Raw genomic sequence first — 15,834 nt, forward strand, 5'->3', positions numbered from 1 at the left:
TACCCCCCTAAAAAAACCCCCCCCCTACCCCACCCCCCCCCCCCCCTAAAAACCCCGAAGTAAAAAAGAAGTCCCTTTCCCTTTTCTTTTTCTATGGTTCATTTATCATTGGAGCTTTCTCTTTGTATTCATGCACATGTTTTTTGTATTATCTTTATGATAAATGCACATTTAAAAGAGATTTGTGGATAAAGCTTTGACTATTACTTTGTTCATGGACTGTTTGATAGTTGGGGATTCCCTTGGCCCCATTGATATTGCAATTTGTGGATATGTGGGTTTCTGAACTTTGATTTTACCATTTTAAACTTCTCATTGGGGTTTGTTTAAGACTTGCTTATGTCAAGCTCAACTTGTATGCCAAAACAAGAGATCGTTTTGCTGATTGATGTTAGAAAATTGCACCAGTTTCTCATTTTCCTATTCCCACAGATATTTCTTTAATCCTCTTTCCCTGCCAACTATCATGTTTTATTTGTGTGTACTTCTCATATATGCCATTCCCATGATGTAGACTATATTCTGTGGTTTAAAATATTATTGCACGACTTTAGGGTGCTTAATGTTGATGTGTACGTCAATGTTGTGGCATTTATTTTAGGCATTGGGTGCTCTAGGATTGAAGACTGGAGGTACTATTCAGCAACGTGCCGAGAGACTTTTCCTTACGAAGGTTAGTTGCTAGCATCTTTACCCAAGAATTAGCATTTTTACCCAATAATGAAGTGTTCTCTCGTATATGCTTGTGGATTTGATTGCTTCCTGTTTCAAATTATTTGTGAATTGGTTTCGACATGCATACATTTGTTGTTTGATGTTTTGACAGCATACACCGCTAGAAAAACTGGACAGAAAGCATTTTGCAAAAGGCTCCCGGAAACCAGAACAAAATGGTGTTATGCCAGCTCCTCAAGTGGGTGATGATGTAAAAGAGATTGCCCTTATGGAAGCAAAGATAAGAAAGCTATGTGATCTGTTGCATGAGGTGGGTGACACAACACTTCTCTCATCTCCCAAAGAAAAAGATATCTAAGGCAACATGCTCACATACAAATGAATGTGGAGTAAATTCATAAACAGATTCTTTACGTGCTACCGTATTTTCAGTTTTTGAAGTCATGTTTGAGCGGACAGCAATCATGGTGCTCATTTGTATGATGTTAAACCTTTAGTTGGTCCGCTAATACTTTCTTCTTAATATTTATTTCCCTGCAGACAATTGTGCGGACAAAAGAGAATGTTGAGAAAAAACAGGCTTTGACATATGAAGAAATGGAGGCAGAACGTGAAGAGGTAATTCATGAGCAACCTGCAACCTCATGGGAAAGAAAGCACCAGCCATCATAAAAGAGATCAAACTCTTAATTAAGATATGGGTTAATTACACTAAATACCCACATACTCTCTTTTTTGCTCTAAAAATATGAACAAGAAAACATACAGTACTTGAGGAGAAGATTATCCTCAATTAAGTTTCAAGTAGAAAGAACAAGTACCTCTTCTCTTTGCTCTGTGAAAGGCAGTGATTCTGTCTTACACAAGTGTCTGCGGAGCAAGCCACTTCCCCTAATACACAAACTCGTGGTAAAAAATTCTATACAAATATTCGGTACATCTGCTATAATCAAATGCCCTTAGAAGTTAAAGAGATAACCCCCTGCTGACAGTTCTAAAATGTGATAAAAAGGACTTAGTACAATGTTCCATAAGTGGGGGCAGTCTTCTGGGCTGTTCATATTTCACAGGCGGGGTTTGAGCACAGCATTTTAATGAAAGGAAAATGGAAAATAAATGAGTGTATTTTGTGAATCTTTAGAGATAATTCGGTCCGAATGAGTGTAATAGTATTCAATTTTGGAACTACCGCGTAATATTGAGATCGTAGCCTGTTGAAATGGTAGATATAAAGGAAAAGCCCCATGGAATTTAGTGCATTGACTAATAAGAAAGATTTGCAACTGAACTTGCTTGAGCTTTCTAAAATCTGTGACTGTTGGGAGTAGATGAATTTAACAGAACCATCAAACATGCTCTTCAGAGACCTTTCGTCACACTAATTAATTGGTTTTAGTTTTTCTTTTAGTGTATCTCGACTTATGTATAAGCTGCTATCCTTTCTAACGATGCTGCTTTTTTGATGTTTTCTACAGGATGATGTACAGGCTGAGTCTGAGAGTGACGAAGAAGACCAACAAATTTATAATCCTCTGAAGTTGCCTATGGGTTGGGATGGGAAGCCTATTCCTTACTGGTTGTATAAGCTTCACGGCCTTGGTCAGGTAATTTTTTTGGGAGTGTATGGTAGGCTGCCTGCCCTTTGTTTTGATGTCTGTTATGAGTCGGTGGTCACATTGTTAACTGCTATTTTTCTTCTTCTTCTTCTTTTTTCCTTGAGTAAATTTTTGTTGTACTTGCGGTTTCCATTTGTATTTTTGATGTTGACATGTGTTATCTCCTTGCATAGTTCCAAGGCATGACTTAAAGATTAGAGTCTCAGTTTTTAGCTCTTGAATAGGTGTTTGACTTGTGTAATCTTTGCTTGGGCGCCTGAAATAGTCTTCTTTTTGTTCCAGAAGACCTATAGATTGTGCTGGTTTAAGCTTAACTCATTACAGATGTGTTGCTTTGGTACAGTTTGTACTGCTAATAACTTAAATTTGGAGACGAGAGACACCCATTCTCCCCCAAGTCAAGGCCCCATAAAAGTTTAGTCATCAGAACTCTCTTACCTGCCTCAGAAAGAGTACTGAAAGAAAAAAGAAAAAGAAAAATAAAGAGACGAAAAAGGGGCCTGGAAGAGAATTAGAGGATGCCTGCATGTAATAATACCTTTTTCTTTACTGTAATATCTGAATGATTACAGCTAAGTGCTTGTTGGATCAATAGGTGTTATCTGCTACTGATGGTTGATCAGATTTGTCATTCATCTCTGTGACACTTTTTTAGACATATGAGCTCTTAGGCACTTTTGTATGAATGCTTTCAGGAGTTCAAGTGTGAGATATGTGGGAACCATAGTTACTGGGGCCGTAGGGCTTATGAGCGGCATTTCAAGGAATGGAGACATCAACATGGAATGCGTTGTCTTGGTATCCCAAATACTAAGAACTTTAATGAGATCACATCAATCGAAGTATGTTTCTCTAAGCTGCAATCTCTGTTCATCATTGTTACATATTTAATGCTATTTGTTTAGTTATCTAGATGTTAGGCTAATTAAAACATCTGTTACTCGTTGAAATGAAATATTGATAGAGTTGCAGTTTAGTCACATTACCTTCTTGTATGCTATTCATCTCAAAGGCGTCTATATTTGTATACACATGATCATTAGACATAACTGTTACTTACGTTGGTTAGACTTCTTCAAAGGAGTCTTTAAAGTCCAGGATGTAACCTATAAACATTTGTATCCAGTGACACATATAATCCCTTGAAGATCACTGTCTATGAATATGACTTATCAAATGAGACTTACACAAAGGTAACTTATCATACAGTGTACTCCTATAAGCATGCTCTCTACATACAGATGATTTCAAACTTAGAGTACTGATCTAAGTCATCTTATCAGATGAAAAAACATTAGGTTAAGGTTTTAGCAAAAGGTTTCTTCCTCAATCAGTAAACCCATAATGATGAGTGATCTTTCTAATGTAAATGGATGTTCTGGGAAGAAAAGGAGAGGGGTGGAGATTCACTTCTGCTCTTGCCTTAATTTCTAGGGAGAGAAAGACATGTAAAAAGACTTCTAGTTTTGTTCGGAGAGAAGCAGAGGAAAAGACCTCTTTCAGATGGAACATTTTGATTTTATAAATGCCAAAAAGACCATAGACTTGTGACAAATTAAATCTTCGTCAGGTATGCTATGTTGTATGTGATATTCCTTTCTCTTTTTTTACTCATTCTGAAACAAAAAATTAACAATCTCTCTCATTTCTTTCTCTATTCTTTGTCCTTACCCTCTGAGACATCCCTTTCGAATGTCTTAATTTTGAGTTCTAATCTATTTTAGATGCCAAGTGTTTGACTAATAGCTGAAGCATAAGTTCTTGCATGAAGTTTGTCATGGTTGCAATAGAGGCTGCAAAAAAGTATCCAGCTAATAAGTGCGTAGTTATAAGCCCATTCATAGTATGCGCCTGTCTATTACCCGTATAACCATTTTTCCATTTTGTATTACTTCTGGAGAAACTTCTTTCTCTCTTCGCATTGTGTACTATCTTTATGTTAGCAGTGTTTTCAAAGGCCACCCTTAAAGCACGCTTAAGCCCTGAAGCGAGGCTCAAAACATGTTGAGCGCTTCGTCTCGCTTGGTGGGCGCTTCTGTTGTCATCAAGACTCTAAAGGCATACTTTTCCTTGCCAATGAGCGTAATCCTGAAGAGGCGTCACTAAACAATTGATATTTCACTTCATCATAATTCTTTTTCAATTATTTTATCCATATATTTGTTATTGGATAACTATTTGTAGTTCTTCTCTATTTGCGCCTTTCTTCGTTAAAGCCCATGCTTTATTTGCACTTTGCGCTTAAAACCCAACGGGCCTTAGAGGTCTCAAGTGCGATAACACTATATGTTAGTTGACGTCTCAAGTGCGATATTTTTTGTGAACCATGCTTTTGAGACACCATGTGTAGTGTCATAGGGTAAACTTCTTCAACCTGAAGTTTGCCTCCGTGCGGCAGTCTCCAACTTGACTCAGCCTTTCAACACTTGGCTAAATTTTCGTGTCTTTGGCCTTAGTTTAATTTTGGGCAGCGAAAGTAAAGAACAACATATACGGGAAAATTCCCAACCTTAGCATTAATCACAAAACACAGAAAGGACACCCTCACTTTCTATGAACACAAGTCGTTCACAGCCCACTTAACTTGACAAAGAACAGAAGTCGTTCGGTGCCACACTAGAACCTGCCCATGCCCAGCCTTAGGCCCTAAAGAACACTCTTTAGAAATCCTCACGTTTCTTTCTAGCTTCCGTTCTTGTGAAATTGCACACGAATTTCGTACTTCCAGTTTGTCCAAGTCCGAAGGCACATTTATAACACGTGACAACCTTTGGTACTTGACAGCACAAGGACACTTTTCATCTCTTTTGACACTCGTCACACTCAAGGCTAATCAGTTTCTAACATGTAGTTGACATCCCCAACTACGTAGGCCATCATTTCGTGTAGAAAGGCTACAAATATAATGCAACATGGTTACAAGCAGTTTCAAGTTGCAACCAAAAGAAATCGCGCTGTTACAACCAAAAGAAACTGCCCAACTGCTCCCATGTGCGCTGCATGTGCGTATTCGGCCTTGCTTGCTCCGCGCCCAAGGCTTGCTTTTGGTATCTTGACACTGCCTCCCGCCAATGCAATTCGGCATGCCTGCCGCCCATGACTTAGCTGCAGATGCCCCTCGCCAATGCCACTCACACATGCCTTGGCCGAGTTCCAGTCTTGTCCGTGACAACTCTTGTTTCACTTGCGCCATTGCTTATATTTTGCCTTATACCCTGCCTTAGTTTACCTTAGCCTTTGTCATCAACCCGCCTTGATTTGCCATAGCCTAGCCCGACCTTGGCACCTCCCATATGCTTAAGTGCCCATGTCGATGCTGCCCGGTGCCCATGCCATGCCATGAGCTTCACTTGCCCACACAGCTTTGTCAAGACCTTGCCAACCTTGTCTTGCCTCCCTCAAGATCTTGGCCTTTATTTTGCACGTAACCAAGCTCATGCCTTGGTGTCATCTGGCAGGCTTTAACAATGCCGCCCCACTGTCCCACATGTTGTTTTTCATCCGCACATGGGCAAATGACAAGGCCATCATGCCAAATCCTTGCCATGATCGTGCCACGCCTGATTTCAAAGAGCCAGACCCCTAACATGTAGGCTCTTGAGTAGTAATTTTGGTTACTTTTAACATTCTGCTGTTGATCCGTCATGATTTAATTATTAAAATTGTGATTTCAGTAGCTTAATAACCATATGAACCTCTTTACATGTCTGGACAGACGATGATGCGTTTCTTCGGGGCGTCATTCTTGCTTCCACTCTTCCTATAAATATAGTGAGGATACAAAGTGCAGATGTAGTTTGGTAACTCAGTGGATGCAATTTTCTGCTCTGCCAACTAAGCTTCAAAGAGCCCTGCTCTCTTTCCCTCTTTTCCCTCTTAAATCATGTCTTAGCTTACTTTTTACCGTCTTGGTTATATTAGTACCTAGATCCATAGATGCAAATCAAATTAGTCTGACAGCTTCTAGTTTTTTTTTGGCATTATTTTAATCCTGAAACACAGCTAGCTGTTCCGTTTTCCTTTGTTACTGCAGCTTCTGATGCACATTTTTTGTTGTGTCACAGGAAGCCAAGCAACTTTGGGAAAGAATCCAAGAAAAACAAGGCCTGAATAAGTGGCGCCCAGATCTTGAAGAAGAATATGAAGATCAAGAGGGAAACATCTACAACAAAAAGACATATACCGATCTACAACGCCAGGGATTGATCTAGATTTGTTTCTGTAGAGCTTTTCAATCTCTTTGGCGGTATGTTGTTTATTGGTTTTAGTTCACCTGGGTGGAAATGTTTCTGCTCCTTTTGCTTATGCATTTTCTTTATCCTAGATTATGGACAGACCAGATGTCTTGATTTTGGTTGAGCAAGCACTTGTTATTCAGTAAGCGATTATTGGTGTATTCACCTGCCCCTCAAAAGTGCAATTTGAATGTTTAGAATTCACTAAGCGGGAGAGGGACAAGAGACAGAAGCCTCTATTTGAAATGTATGAAATGTATTTGTATTAGCAAGGATGTCTTTAGATAGGCTATTGTTGTTATTAGGTTAGATTTATTTTCAGAACAGAGTCCGGGGTCTTTGGTCGTGATGTTGGCCGTCTGGGGTTCCGACAGAGACAGCCAAATATTTCTCTGACTGCATCGCTTTTATCTTCTCTTTAGTGCATGCTGGTGCAACTTGATTGCCGAGTCCTTTCAAGTTCTCGCCAAATTTTGTACTTATAGTCTCCATGACTGTTTACTGAAATTTCCATAAGCTTGCCTGCAACTTTTTTGGGATTACAAGTGTTTGTAACGAGTGTCTGTTGCCTCGTTAAGGACTACTGTAGAGATAAATTCTACATTTCTAAAGAGTACTGGATGCAGCGGAATAGTTATAATTAATGAAATCTATTGGTTTTAACTAGTTTGGGGTTAGTTGATGTGTAAATTTTTCCTCTGAGCGTCCAGGGGCGCAGCATTTCCCTCCCGCACTGTGATGAACATATATCTTTTGCTGGAAAAATGGTAACATGGTAAAAAAGAAACTTTGGGAGCTTAAATACACGAATTAAGCTTCTATTCCTCTACCAATCTTTTGCTCCCCCTGACCAAATACGGAAAGATAAAAGTATGATCCTATTTACAAAGTGAATCAACAAATTTTTTTACTACAATCAACTGCTTATGTATCTTTATCAGCAAATGAGAGCACTCTATTACAAGTATACATACCCACGTCTGTGCATAAGACAAGCATGAAATGCACAATCTGTGAACTTTTAGGGGAGAAGCAGATGATGAGAGACGTTCTTTACCAACCAAAGAGAATTAAAAAAAGCTCATAATAAAGGGAGAGATTCTTCACCCTTTGGTTTTGGATAAGAATTTAGCATCTCCATTAATTCAATGAAACGAGCAAGCCTAATTTGCTGAGAAAAAAAGAAAGAAAGAAGAAAACCAGAAGAGAAAGAATGTATTAGCAACTCTTTTAGTTTCTGATCCAGCAAACAGATTTCAACAAGGTGCAGACTAATAATTAAAAGAATATAGCAGTAATGGGCTAATAAAATGAATGTCATAGGAAGAAAGAGCTGAGTAGAAGTAATATTTGATAATGCTTGAAGAAAGAATTTGAGGCAGGACACATTCTAGCGAATAATGACAGTTTTTAGTTTTTGTAGAAGAACATGTTGAGGTTGGGGGGGGGGGGGGGGGGGGGTATAAATGCCATACGTCCCTTGTTAAAGTCTCACGTAATGGTGTCCTTTATCCAGATAAAAAAAAAAGCAATTGGTTATCGTGCAAGTGCCATAATAAGACATATTTAGAAGAGAATTAAGTAATAAATCATTTGACGAGCTACATCTTATTTCCTAAAAAGTACCAAGGTTGATTCTCAAACAGACCCGTGACCTTCTTCTGTATTTTCTCACGCCTAATAAAAATTTCAAGAAAAAATTTCTAGAGAAAAGTGTTGCTGCTTTTAAAGAAAAACAAATATCGTATAGGGATTTTTATCAAGCTATATACTGTATGAAACCTTTTTACCCTTCTTATTCAAGTTTCAACCTAATTACATGGGCATATACAATTTACCAATTATATACGTTTTAGGAATTAAATGAGATATCAATTAAGCTCATTTTTCACGTACACTATCTAACGTATATATCGCACTCCCCCCACGTTTTTCTGTCAAACCCTGATCACGCCCAACTATGCCTTATAAAATGACTAAGTGGTCTTTGCAAATATAATCCGGTTTACAAGTCCGGAGTCGAATCCCACAGAGAACTAATGTAACTACAATTGTTCAATATCGCTAAGAAACACAAGTCCAAACAATTTCCTAATTATAAAGATTATAATATTTATTTTTATCTAATTAACTAACAAATACTAGAAATCAGTAAAACTATCAATTAACAAGGATAAGGATTGGAGACAAGATTAAGGAGGTCTAGAGTTATGATTTCCCCTATTGTCTGAATCCTTTCCGCTACGTTTTCTATAAATTTGCCTAAGTTTTCTCTACCGATCATGAGCGCTCTGAGTGTTGTAATTCTCTCCCGAATTACGCTAGATGGCATTAAGTACGGCTCACTCGGATCGCACCAAGGTTTCGTTATCCCTAATTCCACCTTTAAACCCTCCGTATTGATCCCTCATATACGTTAGGAGTGATGTTGTTCAACAACTACCTAAATATGCACTCTCTCCCGAGTAGTACACACTAAATAGGCACAGTCGATTGAGAGCTCTTCACAATATAAACGTAGTTGAACAAATAGAGAAAAAGCTACATCAAATCTATATTAATGTAACAGGAAAATCATCCTCCAATAGATTCCATCAAAAACCTAGCTAACAAATTAGCTATTCATAATAGTATGCATAACTACAATACTAGAATTCATAACCAATAATGGAAATAGGAAGAAGGAAGTGAAAAACTCGTAGAAGAATTCTCCGCCTTGCTCCTAGTGTGTTCTTGCCTCCTTAGGTCGAATCTCCAGTAAAAATTGTGTATAATCTTAATCTCCTTCAAAATTAGTGTTTAATGACTATTTATATGTGTAGGGTAAAGGCTTAGACGAAATAACCAAGTCCAAAACCAAATAAGAAACAAAATAGACCTTAAAAACTCGGAACACGCGAACACCTCGCTGTAGACCTCGCCTCGCGAGCTTCACCGCACGCTCCACCTCGCGTTAGGCCTGGTGACTCGAGCTGAAATGCGAGAAACTTTGCTTGCGTCGCCTGCTTCTTTGCTTTGCTTTGAATTTTGATTTCTTCTGCCTACTTTCCCATTCACGTTTTTTCTTCTCTTTTCAATTCAATTCATTTGTTGTCTTTTTGGTTCTTTTGACTTTTACTTGTTTTCTTTTGTCTTCAATTGCATGGACATAATCATGAGTCATTTATGTAGTGCATTAAATACACATAAAATCTTTACTTTGCTCCCAATTTCATCTTCAACGTACCCACACATAAAATAAACTCTATTAAACACAAATATGTTAGAAAAATAATAATTGAAAACGAAATTGAAGAAGGCTTGAGGCGTGAGAACGACTTTCCTTAAAGAAGATATTGCCCGTATACAAATTGGGGAAATACAAACAATCTTCTTCAGGATACAACAAGCCAAGAATATATTGTAGATTTTTTTCTATATCCACTTTGTTGGAAGAACTTCTATTTATAGGCAACCATCGGACCTTTTCAAAAAGATGTGTTCTTTCATAAAAAGACGCATCTGTTTATTCAAATAAATTTAAAATTTAAATTTAAAATAAAACAGATTTAATTGTAGAAATAAATAAAAATAAAAATTTATTTTAGGTCCGACCCGGCCCGCGCCCAAGCCCAAGTCCAAGTCTTTGATATTAATATATATAATATATAATATATATGTATTTGCACACATATAAGAGTATGTGTTCTAAATTAAACATATAAAAGGACAAGGACTTAAAAGGCACACAAAGTGGCCTTGCACCACCGATGTGGGACAAGCCCACTTTTCCAACATATATGACAAACTATCTTTCAATCCCCCACTAGTTTGTTATATTTCTCATAATATTACGCATATTGGAGAGTATCTTATTTTTATTTGAACTTTCCATTAGTGTAAATATCTTAAAGTCTTGACGAAGTTATTGGTACCTTAAAAGGTTTGAACCACAACTCCTTGTGTCAAAACCGAAAATATCACACGCACAATATTATACAGTGGCTAAGAAAATCCAGTATTTGCTTTAGCACGTTTATGACCATGTGCTCATCCTGACTTCATGAATATTTATAAGATCAACCCCTTAAACCTTGCTTGAAGCGGCACCACTTCAATATTCATATAGGTGAAATTAGCTACAATGTTCCTGTTACTACAAACATTTACTAATTTCATTAAGATTTAATTCAACCTCTTCGTGTAACAGTTTGCACCATGAAGTTTGTTATTTTTTCCCTAGTTATTTCAGATATTTAACAACTTCTTGACTCCTCCCATAACAATACGTAGTACATTGGAATTAAGGCTCCGAAAGGAGATAAGTGCTTAAGCAATACAAAACAACTTGTTATTACCTCATTGAACTTATTTTGTTAGAGTGTATACTAACTCAAAGTTGGGTTCCTGTCGCTTGTATTCAATTTAGAGGTTTTAGCCCCATTCCTTCACAAGTTTGTTGTACTAAATTTCTTGTTAATGGTTTGGTAAGTGGATCTGCCAAATTCTTATTCGATCTCACATACACAATAGTTATAGTCCCGTTTGTGACTAATTCTCATATATAAGCGTGCCTCAGGCTTATATGTCTTGATCCCATTATATATCTTATTATGAGCCACACACATGGTAGTCTCACTATCACAAAATACAGAAATGGCTGGCATAGGTTGTGGCCACAACTTTATATCTAATAACATGTTCCTCAACCATTCTGCTTCTTTCCCAGCAGCTGCTAATGCTATGAATTCAGATTCCATAGTAGAATGAGAAATACAAGTTTGTTTCTTGGATGCCCAACTAATGGCACCACCTCCCAAAGTAAATATCCATCCTGAAGTGGATTTATTATCATTAACACTGCTAATCCAACTTGCATTAGAATATCCCTCTAAAACAGTGGGAAAACCAGTATAGCAAATGCCCAAACATTTTGTATATTTTAAATATCCAAGTACTCTAGTTATTGCTTTCCAATGATCATTACTTGGATTACTAGTAAACCTTGAAAGTTTACAAACAGCAAAGTCTATATCAGGTCTTGTACAATGCATTGCATACATCATACTACCTATTGCACTTGCATACTCTAATTGGGCTATTGCTCTTCCAGTATTTTCAGTTAGCTTGATACTAGAGTAATACGGAGTATTAAACTCCTTTATGCCTAAATGACTGAACTTAGCAAGGATCTTATCAATATAATGCGATTGTGATAAAGTCATTCTTTTGTTCTCTCTTTTCACCTTTATGCCTAGAATAGTATCTACTTCATTTAAGTCTTTCATCTTAAAAACTGAAGTTAGATACTTCTTGGTTTCAGTAATATCAAGCATATTTGTACCAAAAATTAGCATGTCATCAACATATAGACAAATGATAACTCCGTATTCTTTTGTGAACTTGGAGTAAATACATTTATCAGCATGATTATGTATGAATCCATTTGAAAGTACAACATTATCAAACCTTTCATGCCATTGTTTAGGTGCTTGGTTCAAACCATAGAGAGACTTTATCAATTTACATACTTTCTTCTCATTTCCTGGAAGAACAAAACCTTCAGGTTGTTGCATATAAATCTCTTCACCAAGGTTTCCGTTTAAAAAGGCCGTTTAAACATCCATTTGATGCACATACAAGTTATATATAGAAGACAACGATAAAAGCACTCTAATGGGCGTTATTCTTGCTACAGGAGCATAAGTGTCAAAATAGTCTATGCCTTCTTTTTGAGTGAAACCTTTTGCAACTAATATTGCTTTGAAGGTTTGGATAGAACCGTCTGTATTATACTTCCTCCGAAAGACCCATTTACAACCTATGGGTTTCTATCCATTTGGAAGAATCAACTAAAACCCAAGTATTCTTGGACATTATTGAATCCATTTCATCATTAATAGCCTCTTTCCAGAAGGCAGCATCTCGAGAAGCCATAGCTTCTTGAAATGTCTTCGGGTCTTCTTCAACATTTAACAAGATAGGAATTTGATTATAGACATTTTTTCTATCTCCTTCTACAAGAAAGACTAAGGACTGTGAAGAGATAAAATCAGAACCAAGACATTTTTCTTTCCTCATTCTTTGACTCTTTCTTAGTTCTATTTGTATATTGTCACTTTTCTTTTTACTTGTAGTAATTTCGGCATGTGACGATCTATATGCATTATTATCACTTTCATTTGATTCAGTCATTTCCTCATCAACAGTGTTATCTAAAAATTTATTTTCAATAAATTGAACATGAATAGATTCTATTATAGCATTAGATTCTAGATCCAACAATCTATATGCCTTAGAATTTTGAGAATATCCAACAAAAACGCTTTTAATTCCTCTAGGACCTAGTTTTGTTCTTTGGTGATCATGAACTCTATAGAATGATATACACCCCCACACTTTAAAATAATCTAAATTAGGTTTTCTATTATTCCAAAGTTCATATGGTGAAACATGTAAGCTTTTTGAAGGTACTCTATTTAATATGTGACAAGCTGTTAAAAGTGCTTCACCCTATAAATTATGTGGTAAATGTGCATTCATTAACATAGCATTAATCATATCAACTAAAGTTCTATTTTTCCTTTCAATCAAACCATTTTGTTGTGGTGTATAAGGAGCACTTGTTTGATGTATCAAACCATTCTCTTCACAAAACTTATTAAATTCAGAGGAAAAATATTCTCCATCTCTATCACTACGAAGAATCTTAATCTTAGTATTCTTTTAATTTTCCACAACAGATTTATAATCTTTAAACTTCTGAAATGCTTCATCTTTTGTTCTAAGCAAGTAAACATATGTGAATCTATAATAATCATCTATAAAAATAATAAAATATCTCTTGCCTCCTCTGGTTAACTTTCCATTTAGTTCACATATATCAGAATGTACTAAGTGTAACAATTCACTAAATCTTTCAGTTTTACAGAAAGGTTTCTTAGTCATTTTTGCTTGTATACATATTTCACATTTTTCCACATTATCATGCTTGCAAGAAATATATCCATTTTTGAACATATAATTTAACGAACCAAAATTTAAATGTCCTAATCTAGCATGCCATAAATAAGAATTGGACTCAACAATATAAGCAGAAACATAGTTTATTGCATTAATACTAAGTTTGAACATGCCATCACAAGTGTAGCCCTTTCCAACAAATAGACCATTCTTAGATATTATTACATGATCAGATTCTATGACTATCTTGAAGCCTCTCTTAGACAGCAAACTAGCAGACATCAAGTTCTTCTTCATGTCAGGAACATGGTACACATTTAGCAATGTTAGCTTCTGCCCAGAAGTGAAATTGATCTCAACACTTCCTTTTCCTGCAACATCTGCAGTCATATGATTTCCCATGAGAACCTTCTCGGGTTCTTTCACTTCTGCATAAGTCTTGAACATATTCTTCTCATAACAGACATGAATGGTGGCACCCGAATCTAACCACCAGACTTGACTCTTAACAGCAGCAGAAATCATGTTTAATTCTGTAACCATATTGCATGGTACTACATAAACCATTGCAACCAAGCCTTGTGAAGAACTTTCAACCGTGTTTGCTTTTGCCTTTTCAGACCTTCCCGAGTTTCCAGAATTTCCATGGTTAAAGTTAATTCCTGCTTTCTTAAACCTGCAATCACGGATCTTGTGGCCTTTCTTTCCACAATGATGACATTTCAAAGTATTCCTCTTTTTAAATTGAGGCTTATTTGAAACTTTCAGATTTTTGTTTCCATCTCCATTATTATTCTGACTAACATTATTAACTGTGGAACTCGAAGGTTGCATAAAAGTATCAGGAATTCGATTCTCTCTTTCAATTTGAATGTGAGTTCGAAACTGTTCCACAGTCAATTTCTCAGAAGAATGCAGGATCTTCTTTCTATAGTCATTCCAGGAAGAGGGCAGTTTAGAAAGTATAGCACCGATTTGAAGTGCATCAGGAATTTTAACTTCAAGATCAGTTAGTTTTGAAACTAAGATTTGCAGTTCATGAATCTGATCCATGATGGGCTTTGTATCAACCATTTTAAATTCGAAGTACTTTAAAGATAGAAATTTATCAATACCTCATTTCTCGTTTTCATAAGCACTTTGCAATGCCGTCCAGGTTTCCCCTGGAGACTTCAAATTTTGATATAGATCATAGAGACGATCTGTTAATGTATTCAGAATATGTCCCCGACACAGCAGTTCATCATCTTCCCGTTTCTTCCTTGTTGCTTTCACTTCATCAGAATCTTCTACAGTGGGTTCTGGCAAAGCAGGCAATTATGGATCAAGAACATAAAAAATCTTCAGAGCAGTCAGTAGGAAAATCATCTTGTCCTTCCAGCGAGTAAAGTTTGATCCATCAAAACGATCGAGTTTGATGAACTCTTTTGGATTTTCAACAGCGGACAGAATATTCTCCATAGCAGATTATCTTCTTTAAGATTGTTAGAAAAATAATAATCGAAAACGAAATTGAAGAAGGCTTGAGGCGTGAGAACGACTTTGCTTAAAGAAGATATTGCCCCTATACAAATTGGGAAAATACAAACAATCTTCTTCAGGATACAACAAGCCAAGAATATACCGTAGATTTTTTCTATATCCACTTTGTTGGAAGAACTTCTATTTATAGGCAACCATCGGACCTTTTCAAAAAGATGTGTTCTTTCATAAAAAGACGCATCTGTTTATTCAAATAAATTTAAAATAAAACAGATTTAATTGTAGAAATAAATAAAAATAAAATATTTATTTTAGGTCTGACCCGGCCCCAAGTCCAAGTCCAAGTCTTTGATATTAATATATATAATATATAATATATATGTATTTGCACACATATAAGAGTATGTGTTCTAAATTAAACACATAAAAGGACAAGGACTTAAAAGGCACACAAAGTGCCCTTGCACCACCGATGTGGGACAACCCACTTTTCAAACATATATAACAAACTATCTTTCACCATGTGACTCTCGGAATCTGAAAGGTATCATCTTTTTGGAACGGAGGAAGTATTAATTCACCAGAGACCTTAATTTGTCCAAACGTGGCAATATAATCTTCATTATGGCGGAAGAAGGGTGCTTCACATAACAGAACACAAATTTGAGAAAATCAGAACAAAGTATCTTTTAGTTCAACTTAGTTAGTGATAAAAAAAAGCATATTTTTGGGTGTACTTTCATTCATAACTTATGTGAATACGGGAGGTTATATGAGTTTTTGTAGTGAATTATACTCATTAAGTGCATTGTTATGTGTAGGAGCAAGTTGGGCAGAAAATGAACAAAAGAAGCCGATTCGGGACAAAAAGACAAAAAAAATTT

The 15,834-nt window shown here is 36.4% G+C and overlaps 1 protein-coding gene across 2 annotated transcripts in view; it reads left to right on the plus strand.

The window, feature by feature from the left end:
• LOC109210957 (splicing factor SF3a60 homolog) overlaps positions 1-7,065 on the plus strand; it is a 12,360-nt gene extending 5,295 nt beyond the window's left edge. The window contains exons 7-13 of one of the 2 annotated variants that reach the window (XM_019374442.1): positions 602-673; positions 827-985; positions 1,216-1,293; positions 2,151-2,279; positions 2,987-3,133; positions 6,356-6,537; positions 6,616-7,065. In XM_019374442.1, the coding sequence (XP_019229987.1) occupies positions 602-673; positions 827-985; positions 1,216-1,293; positions 2,151-2,279; positions 2,987-3,133; positions 6,356-6,502 (732 nt within the window). In that variant the 3' untranslated portion in view covers positions 6,503-6,537; positions 6,616-7,065. Of the gene's footprint in view, positions 1-601; positions 674-826; positions 986-1,215; positions 1,294-2,150; positions 2,280-2,986; positions 3,134-6,355 lie in introns of both variants that reach the window. The other variant, XM_019374441.1, reaches the window with a different exon arrangement.
• The last annotated feature ends 8,769 nt before the right edge of the window (positions 7,066-15,834 follow it).

The sequence above is a fragment of the Nicotiana attenuata genome, unplaced genomic scaffold (assembly GCF_001879085.1).
Source record: "Nicotiana attenuata strain UT unplaced genomic scaffold, NIATTr2, whole genome shotgun sequence".
Classification (NCBI taxonomy): domain Eukaryota; kingdom Viridiplantae; phylum Streptophyta; class Magnoliopsida; order Solanales; family Solanaceae; genus Nicotiana; species Nicotiana attenuata.